General features: G+C 39.0%; 1 protein-coding gene across 1 annotated transcript in view; it reads right to left on the bottom strand.

Annotated features, from left to right (window-relative positions):
* Window positions 1–4,463: 4,463 nt before the first annotated feature.
* The window catches only part of LOC308081501 (uncharacterized protein), a 9,453-nt gene continuing 3,042 nt past the window's right edge, over window positions 4,464–10,874 (bottom strand). Inside the window, exons 3-6 of the mRNA XM_080457878.1 lie at window positions 7,056–7,208; window positions 6,829–6,962; window positions 6,578–6,681; window positions 4,464–4,584 (exon numbers count right to left, since the gene is read on the bottom strand). Coding sequence (XP_080314004.1) covers window positions 4,560–4,584; window positions 6,578–6,681; window positions 6,829–6,962; window positions 7,056–7,208 — 416 coding nt within the window. The 3' untranslated portion in view covers window positions 4,464–4,559. The remainder of the gene's footprint in view (window positions 4,585–6,577; window positions 6,682–6,828; window positions 6,963–7,055; window positions 7,209–10,874) is intronic.

The following is a 10,874-nucleotide window of genomic DNA, read 5'->3' as shown; positions in this document are numbered from 1 at the left end:
GGCGTCAATTGGGTATGGCAAGGTAGGGCAGGTTGCCATACCTTGGCTCCAAAAAAAAATCATGAATAGTAGCCTAATGCAGGTGTAAGACTATTGTGTTTGTATTGTGTTATAGCATTTTTGGGGGTTTGGGAGGTTTGACCCCCCCAAAAAATGTGCCCCTGCCCAGGATGAGTGTCCCTTATTTCAATCTCTGAGAGTTGGCAACCCTAACCTTGCCATGCCTTAGCTTTTGCTGAACTGACGCCACTGGACATACGCACAAAATAAACAGGTACAGTGAAAAGAATATGAATGTCAAAATGTACTTTTTCTTATAACAATAACAATGTGTTACGAAATCGAAAAATCCCAAATAGGACCGAATTTTTTTGCTTGCGGCCCTTGGACTTTTAGTATTTTGCTGAGTGGGCCCCTGAGCCATCTTAAGTTGTGTAGCCCTGAGCTAGACTCTAGCTGCCAGAGAATCATTATGCCATTATAACTATCCATGATTAATACTTAATATATTTCTTGAGATAAAACAACATTCATGGCCATAGTTGTTTATTATAAATAAATAAACTCTAAAGATGGAGTCTCTTTAGACAGTAGGAAAACATATTGGACCAACATTGCTTGTTATTTGTATTCATTTATTTAGGAGAATAATACAGCCATACATCTGCAGTCATTAACAATTATCTGTTACAGTCAGACTATAATGGTGCGTTCACATGGGCAGATTGAAGGAATAGTTCACTTTTATTTTTATTTATTTTTATCGATTAGTCACCCCATGGAGACTGGATGGATATTTTTTAGTTTTTGTGGCATTCCTAAGCCAATAATTTGATGACCAGCAGACCAGTAGGCAGCAGTTCCGGTAGGAGACACAAAGGGTGACTCCTTTGTGTCTCCTACCAGAACCGCTGCTGGTCATCAAATTATTGGCTTAGAAATAATACAAAAACAAAAAAATATCCATGAATTCAAGTCTCCATGGGGTGACTAATCGATAGAAAAAAAAGTTATTCTGGGGGTGAACTATCCCTTTTTTGTTGTCTCAGCCAGGCCGAAAGGGCATGGTTGAGACTACAGTATGTTTTGCCTGTCTGTCTGTATCCGTCCGTCCGTCCGTCCGTCCGTTCCGTCCCGTCCGTCCGTCCGTGGACAGTTAATCTCCGGCACTGTTGGCGCAAAACCTCTGCCCCCAAATTTTTTATAGTTTATAGCGCCACCAGCAGGCCGCTTTTCCAAAACAATTTTTTTTACACCAAACATCACGCAAATCGGTGGACAGTATCTCTAATAGCCATTATTTTTTCATAATCCATCCTGATTGGCTAGGAATATTGTCTTCCAAAGTTTGCAGGAGTGCTCCGTTTTTGAACAAAATGCCCTCAAATCATGAACACTGCGTGCAATATCCGTGAAATTTTGCACGTACATTCCCACTAGGCCGAGGAAGAAATGGCAACTTGAAATTATTTAAATCAGCCTTATGGTGGCACTATAACTATTCGCGTTTTTTACCTATAACTGCACCGATCTGCGTAAAACTTTATAGCACCACCAGGAGGCCAACTTATGTAAAACACATTTTTGGATATTACTCCTTCAGATTTTATCCAAATTTCACACAAATCGGTACACATGATCTCTATGGTCATGTTATCAAGGCGGATCTGTTTAATTTGTCATATTCCATCCTGATTGGCTAAGATTGACATCTAAATTTTGCAGGAGTGGGCCCTGTTTTGAACAAGATGCCGCATATCATGAACGCAGCGTCCGATTGCGGTGAAACTTTGCACGCACATTCGCACTACGTTGAGGAACAAATGCCACCATTTCAACATTGCCCAGTTGTAGCGCCACCAGGAGGCCGATTTTTGCTAAACAATTTATTTTTATATTACTCCTTCAAAGTGTGTCCAAACATCACGCAAATCGGTACACAATATCTCTATAGTCCGATTTTTTCATATTCCATCCTGATTGGTGAATTCCTAACATTGCTGGCCCACAATAACCTACCTGACCTGGTGGAGACCTCTGCTCCGATAAGCACTTTTTCTAGTTTTTGCTTTTTTTCACTTCTCACTTTTCTCACTTCTCACTAGTTTGAGTTACATTTATGTTTTGCATATAAGTGTGGGGGGTAGTTGGGTACATTAGGGAACCTGCTTTTCTAAAAGTTTGCACAAAGTTTGCACACAAGGATGTGGAAACCACATCCTTCTCTTTTTAAAGGCAGCCTTTGCTCTTACGCCATCAGTACACAGCAGTGCAACACATTTTGCCATGTCATCAATGCAACAGAGCAATGGTTGAGTCCAAACACAAATAGTTTGAGGGTTTATTAACATACTCATCATTCCCAGACATTGTTTTATACATACTGGCCCTCATTTATCAAAGACCAAATAATGGGCGAGATCAACTGCAATCTTCGTTTTTTTATCAATCTATTGTGACTTTGACTTCAGCGTACGGCACGCTCAGATCTCACGTCAGGGTCCTGAGGCCGTGTAGAACTTTGGCTACACAACCTCAGATCTACAAGCTCACAATGCTTTGCGATGCGAAGCATTGTGAGCTTGTAGATCTGCTGCTTTATTTTCAACTTGTGAAATGGGGACATTCTGCATAATGAGCAACTTTTACTTTTGTACTTTTAAGTATATTTTGATGCCAATACTTTTGTACTTTTACTCAAGTGAATTTTGAATTCTGGACTGGTCACCTGCAGAGGTGGACAAAGTACTCGACCCCAGTACTTGAGTAAGAGTACAGATACTCTTGGTCAAATTTACTCCACTACAATTAAAAGTAGCTCAGTCAAAATGTTACTCAAGTAAGATTAAAAAATCTTCGCTTTTAAATATACTTAAGTATTCAAAAGTACATGCTTGAAAAATACTTAAAGTACAAGTAAAAGTAGAAGTAGAAGTACATTTCTTAATTGTTATATAAATGAATTGATGTAATGTTTACAATTAATTTTAATTAAAAGTAAAATATTTGTCTTGGAAATGTACTCAAGTAAGAGTAATAAGTATCAAAAAAAATGTAATCGTACTGCCCACTGCCCTCTGTGATCCGGGCTATTTGAAGAAATAATCCACCGTTTACTTTGAGGTGAGGACATGAAGAATGCCTAGGCCTACGTTTTCAGGAGAAGATCCATACGACATGTCATGTTAGCTATGGTTTAAAACTTTAAAGGCCGGCTCAACTTGCGGAGTGTCAGGCCTAATTGATTTTGACCTATAGGCTACTTCTGCGCTGCTACTGGAATGATGAAATGAATAATTTGGGAGCAGGTGTGTAAGATTCCAATAGTATAAAACATTTGAAATGGCTTTCATACACTCTTAATACTGGGACAGATGAGAGAGAGAGAGTGAGTGAGTGAGTGAGTGAGTGAGTGAGTGAGTGAGTGAGTGAGTGAGTCAGTCAGTCAGTCAGTCAGTCAGTCAGTCAGTCAGTGAGTGAGTGAGTGAGTGAGTGAGAGAGGAGAGAGAGAGAGAGAGAGTGAGTGAGTGAGTGAGAGAGACCACACACACACACAGAGGAGGACAGGTAGGGAGAGACAGACAGACAGACAGACAGACAGACAGACAGACACCCAGACAGACAGAGAGAGAGAGAGACAGAGAGAGAGAGAGGAGAAACAGACAGAGAGAGACATAGAGACATAGAGAGACAGAGAGAGAGAGAGAAACAGACAGAGACATAGAGAGACAGAGAGAGAGAGATAGAGAGAGAGAGGCCCTGACAGTCTCGTTGGCTGCTGCTGCGGCTTCCCTCTCACAGCAGACCTACAAACCCACAAAGCACGTTCATACAATATGAATGTATATTGTTTTCTTGTGTCTGGGTAGCTCAGTTGGAAAAGCTCTTGATTCTCAACCGCAAGGTCATGGAATCGAGTCCTGGCAAAAGCAACACAGCATATGAGTAAATCTGGTTCCCTGTTGTATAGAGCATTGTTACAGGTATAGGCCTCATGTGTTTGTTAATGTTGCTACCCTTTAAATGGCCATGGCCAATAACGTGGCATTGGGCGCTTAAAGTTAAATATTTGAAAAACTACACATTATTTCAAAGAAAAAAGCCACCAGGCCACTAATGAGTTGTGAGTGAAGACAGGTGTGATTGGTGATGAGTGAGAGCAGGTGAGAGGGGTGGATCCAATCCATGGGAATAGGGGGGAAGGTTGCTGACTAGATGACTCTTTTCTACACCCACCCTCACTAACCTTAACTTCAGTAAAAACAACGACCTAACCTCAAGAAACACTATTTGTAAAACTAAGAATTCCAAATGATGATCACCTCTGATGATCACCACATGCAAACACAGCCATCACGTAGCTGTAACCAACACACCAGCTACTGTAACTGATACATTGTGAAAATGATGATTTCAGCACAGAACTCTTTCACAGATCCAGTAGTTGAAAACTGGTAGAACACGGTAGGTCATTCCATCCTCTCTGAGGAAAACCACGTTGAGACCCATCATAATACTCAACACAGTCTTCTTCTTCATGAGTGATGGGCTGTTCGTTATCAGGGGCAACCAGGTATCCAGTACCTGGAAAAGTAGGAACATTTAATTCATTACAATATCTTTACAAGGATGTTTTTTTCACTCTAAATTTTTATATTTCTTTCATTACCTCAAATTATATTCTAGATATTAGATGCAAATTAACTGACAGTGAAGTAGACAACATAATATCTTAGTGAGTGTAAGAGGTTTTAGGATGCACATTTTTGATTAAATCATGAATCGATAGTTGGTTCACCTTATTGATCGATCATCAATTAATTAGGCTGCGCCAACGCTCCTGATTTCGTGTATAGAGGGGCGGGTGTATAGAGGCGCAGAGAGACTGCGCCTGATCCCATTGGTTCACCGATCTGTCCGTCAACCCCCGCCCGTGAACACAACATTACGAGCGACGCCCACTGCACTCTGGTTGGTTAGGGAAATGAAACACTTCCTATACCGGGTACACCGACGCGTTCCTCCAGACTTTTATTTTTTAGCAAAACTAAACAATAAAAGTCTGGAGATCGAGGCTATCAATTAATTGATAAGCGATCATTTTCCTGAGAACCTGAATTTACTATTACTAGTACAAACAACAAATTGTTCTTGTAAATTGATGTTACATCAATAATTGTCAACTACAGTATAAGATATTAAACTCATATTGTTGCTGTCGGTCGGAAACCTTGTCCAAAAATATTATAAAAAATAAAAAATAAACAGTGAAAATAGTTGATCTACAAGCACACACCACCTTGCATTGCGAGGCATTGTGTGAGTTTGCGCAACACTCTCAGAAAAACATAAACGGTTGAAATATCGTTACAATCAAACAAGTTGCTCAGACGGTTCATGTCAGTCAGAAGTGTGTCACAGATAACATCATATCAAGAAGTTGTGCTCGAATTCATTGATGTTTGTGTGCGTTCATGCAAAATGTAAGTCCTGTGTTTACTATTTTAAATGCCGTTCATTTTGTGTGTTGAATGTGCCTTTGATGTCCAGTTTAGCAACGCTGTGCTTGAGCACATCGGTAAATGGCGTTGATGGACGGCAGTCTGACAGTAGTGATATTCAAGTGCTTGATTTCATTGTATGTAACAAAGAATGGAGGCTAATTTCATTATGCTGTAAGTGCATTGAAGTATTGTTTATGTTTACACTGTTAATAGTTTAAGGTGTAATTGAACAATGGGCCTAATTCATAGTTCATTCTGATAAGTTGTATGGTGGACCAGCCAGCCAGTATAGACCAGTCCACATACAGTCCTTTCTTTTAACCCTCACTAGCAGTACCTTTTGTACCTATTGTACCCATTGTCAGGGTAGTTATTGCAGTATCATTTGTATTTGGAGGCCAGTCTATGATGCCAGTAGTACTTTGATCATGTCATATTGATTACATCAGGGATCATATGGGCATAAAAGGGACATAGTCAAACAGACAGATATGCTGGGGACAGGTATACACACAGGCAGAGATTCATTTATAGACCAGTGTGATGCCCATCAGAACTCATGCCTCTTCAGTTATTGTATCGTTGTCAAAGTTACTTATTGCAGTACCCATTATCATAGTACTTGGAGGCCATATGACGTCAGTACTATGACATCATACATTTGATTTAGAGATGATAGAACTGTTGATTTGACTTCACCCAGGACACTGCACTCCTTGGGTACTCTGTGATACACACACAGAGTTTGAAGTTGATCTGTCAAACAGTTCACTCAAAGGACAGATACACACGCAAAGGCACGCTTGCGGCCTCGCTCGCTCGCACGCACACACAATTGCATAGTTTATAAAGATGAAGGTAAATTAAACCTGTCTACACTTGCACAATTGCGACAACTTTATTTAAGCTTAAATAAAGTTGTCCCTAGTGTGCACGTGTATAGACGGTGTGCGGGTCATTTTATTTTATTCTATACGTCTGATCCCTGCCTACGCACGCTGTCTCTGAGCTGATCAGGTGTGCACAAGACTTTGTTGTTTTTTATAGAGATGAAGGTAAAATGAAGATCTTACGTTGGTGTGGTCAGTGATGTTCCATCCAACCACTTGAATGATCCTTCTCTCTCTCTGTCAGTCAAACCCAGCCACACTCTCTTGTTGAAACTGGCAACAAAGTCCTGGACAGAAAAGCTATTGGTTACTGATATACAAACTGTGCAATAGATTTGTTATTAGATTCGCCTACAACACACACGCACGCATGCACGCACGCACGCACGCACGCACGCACGCGCGCGCGCGCGCACACACACACACAGTTATACCTGTTTTTCTTTGCTTTTTATGACAATCAGGTCTGATTGTCTGTCTCTACACCACTGTCTGCTCTTCTCCCAGGTTTCCTTCCCATTAGAGATGTAGTAACAACCTCTGTCAAATTTCTGCCATCCAGGTGATTCTAACAATAAAACGATGAAGATAGCTAGAGATTAATGACAAATGATGAACATCATGATATAACAATGGATAAAAACAGTGATGTCTCACTGACCACAGAGCCTCCTCTTCAGTTTATCTCTCTCTTTAGTCAGGTTGTTGTTACTGTCCTGTAACTGGTCTCGTTCTTTGGTCAGGTTGTTGTTGCTGTCCAGTAATTGGTTGTAACTGTTCACTAGTTGTTTTTTCTCCACCATGTTGGACTGATCTGTATGGAAACAATATTTACAATATGGGAACTCCGGGCCTGGTTGCCGACCCAGGGCTGTGTCAGTCGTGGGGTGCAGCCGTCATGACCATAGACTGTACACAATAAGGAGAGTTTGTACGTTTAGTTTAGTTTAGTTTATTACGGATCCCCATTAGTCCTCACCACAGTGAAGACTATTCTTCCTGGGGTCCAAACATTCACACTTTACAATACAATTAAAACATAATACAATGTAATTCTCCCATTGCATAGTTAAAAACAAACAACAAAAAAATTATTGAAGATTTTGATCTTCACAAATTCTATAAATGATTACATAGTATAGCACCTTTTAGTTTGCAAATCAAGAAATTAAACAAAACAAAAATAATTTCAAAAAAAATTAAATAAAATAGTATATACAATTAATCATAATTCAAACATTAAACAACTAACTAAATCTAACTGTTTGACTAATCACGGCTTCCTTCAATTTCTTTTTGAAGCTTGATTTATTGTCTATCCTTATTATATGTGGTGGTAGCCCATTCCAATATGTTCCTGCTCTATACATTACTGTTTTTTTAAGTGCATTAGTTCTAGGTATTAAAGCCAAAGTAAATTGACCACCCATAGCCTGTCTTGTGTCATAGCCATGTCTAGTATTGGTGGGTTGTATCTGTGACAACAAATGTGCAGGTTTACCAGTATGATAGATGTTAAATAAAAATGTCACTAGACTACAAGCCAACCTTTGATCCACTCTCATCCAAGACAGTGCAGCATGCATCCACTCAACACTACTCCTCCCAGAGCAGCGCAGAGCGAGACGTGCTGCTCTGTTCTGAGTGAGCTGAAGTTTGTCCAAATCCTTTTTTGAAGCACTGGACCAAACCGTTGGGCAATAATCAAGACTGGACAAAACTAGTGATTGTAACACAAGTTTAACTGTTGAACCAGTCAACAGATGTACTCCTCTTCTTATCATTGAAATGTTACTACTCATTGTATTCACCATTTTGTTAATTTGCATCGTCCAAGACAGTGTTTCATCAATAATCACGCCCAACAATTTGGCCTCTTTAACCTGTTCAATAACAGCACCTTGTAAAACAAGACTTAGTTCAGGATTAGATCTCAGCATATATCTAGAACCCAGCATAATACTCTTTGTTTTTAAAACATTCAGCTTTAGCCTATTTTCACTAACCCAGTTAGAAACCAGCATTAACTCCTCTTGCAACAACATATTAACAGAAACAGAATTTCCACTTGATACATACATTGTAGTGTCATCTGCATAGATTTCCATACATGCACTGTTTAGTACATGTGGTAAATCATTAACAAAAATTGAATAAAGCAATGGGCCTAGACAACTTCCCTGGGGGACACCACATTGAGGGGTCACCATCTCTGATAATGTACCATTAAACACTACACATTGTTGCCTGTTAACCAAATAACTATTCATTAATTCAATAGCACTTTCTTTAAAATGATATGCTGATAACTTTCTGAGCAGCAACTCATGATCTATTATATTAAATGCTGCGCTAAAGTCCAAAAGCACAGCACCCACCATTGACTTCATGTCAATATTTTTAAGCCAGTTGTCAGTAAGCGCTGTGAGTGCTGTGCTTGTGGAATATCCAACCTTATATGCATGCTGACGCTCAGAGTTAATGCTGTGTTCTTCAAAGTAACATTGCATTTGTTTGTATATAACTTTCTCCATCAATTTACTTAGCACCGGTAGAATACTCACTGGCCTACTATTTGGACCAGTGAATGGTTCCCTACTGCTTTTTGGCAGTGGAGTAACCTTTGCAATTTTCCATAGCTGTGGATAAACACAATTTTCAATACATAAATTAAAAATATGGCATATCGGTGCCACAATACACGTGACTGCCAACTTCAGCAACCCACCATCTAAATGATCAACTCCGCATGGCTTATCACTTTTAATTGAAAATAAAAGCTTTTCTACCTCTTCTATTCCTATTCTATTGAATTCAAAATTACAGACCTTGTCCTTCATTATCTTATTTTTTATAATTGAATCAGAAAGTCTGCCACTAACTGGTAGCATCTGATCTCGAATTGTGCTTACTTTATTAGTGAAAAAGTTATTCAAGTAATTTGCTATATCAACTGGTCTAGTGATAAACTTACCCTCCACCTCTATAAATGAAGGCACTTTGCCCATTTTATCCCTACCCACCGCTTCATTGAATATTGTCCACAATTTTTTACTGTCATATTTACATTCCTCAAATTTAAATTGATAGTGGTGTTTCTTCTTATGTCTATTCATTTTAGTAATTTTGTTCCGAAGGGCTCTATACTTTTGCCAGGTATCAGGGCAGCCAGATGCAATAGCAGACTGCTTAAGTAAATCTCTCTCTTTCATAAATTGTTTTAACTCATCATCAATCCAGGGGGCTTTGATCCTCCTAACAGTACGCTTTTTAATTGGGGCGTGTTTATCACAAATATTCGAAAATAAGGTTGTAAATATCATTAATGCAGCGTCTGTATCCTTACAGTCAAGAACTAAATCCCAATTCATATTTTTCAAATCTTTAACAAAATTATCCTCAGAAAATGCCTTATACATTCTTTTATTAATGATCTTAGGCCCACTTTTGGGCACCTTCGCTTTCCAAGTTGTTGCAATTATGTTATGATCGCTAAAACCCACATGTACAGAAATTGCTTTAGAGCATTTTTCTGGGGCATTTGTAAAAAAATTATCTATACATGAGGACGAGCGTGAACCGTCTCTATTAAAATGAATTCTAGTAGGCAGGTTCACAATCTGAGACAAATTGTATACAGTGGCTGCATCACTCAACTTTCTTTTCAAAGAACAATTACTAGAAAACCAATCCACATTCATATCTCCTGCAAATAATATTTTATAATTAGAATCGGTCACATTTTGCAACATCGTGCAAATATTATTCAAATAGTCAATACCAGAACTAGGTGGCCTATAGCAACAGCATGTTAAAATAGGCTTCATATGTGGTAAGTGCACTTGTAGCCATAGAGCTTCTACACCATTTATACCTAAGTCTTTTCTAATTTTTACAGGGATATGATCCTGAATGTAAAACGCTGTCCCTCCTCCATATTCATCTCTATCCAATCGAATAATGTCGTATCCTTGAATAGCCAACTCAGAATCCTGTATGTTTTCATCTAAGTGTGTTTCTGTGATAGCCATTACATGAATATTATTTTCATTCAAAATAGGACACAGCTCAGTGACCTTATTTCTTAGACTACATATGTTTAAATGTGCAAACCTTAACCCTTTTTTTGGTAATTTTATAGACATTTAGAAAAACTGAAAATTAAAAATATAAGAAAAGAAAAACAGCACACAGTTAAAAACCTAAACATGACCTCCTCTAATCAGACCCACTATCTCTCCCCTGCTGGCGACCAGGGCGAATAATTAGCTTGTCACGTCGCAGAACAGCAAAAAGACCATTCTTTCTTGCCTCCATCATCTTTGGTAGTAGCTCTTTCCTCCTAAGTCTGACAGCTTCTGTATAATCTTCATTAATAAATATATTTTTACCTTTGAGTTTGTTTGCCCTTCCTAGCACTGTTTCCCTGTCCTTAAACCTCAGGAGCTTAACAACAATGGAGCGCGGCCTGTCATATTTT

This window comes from Gymnoscopelus braueri (assembly GCF_963280865.1).
Source record: "Gymnoscopelus braueri genome assembly, contig: SCAFFOLD_460, whole genome shotgun sequence".
In the NCBI taxonomy this organism is placed as follows: domain Eukaryota; kingdom Metazoa; phylum Chordata; class Actinopteri; order Myctophiformes; family Myctophidae; genus Gymnoscopelus; species Gymnoscopelus braueri.
This window is presented reverse-complemented; position numbering and strand designations above follow the sequence as displayed.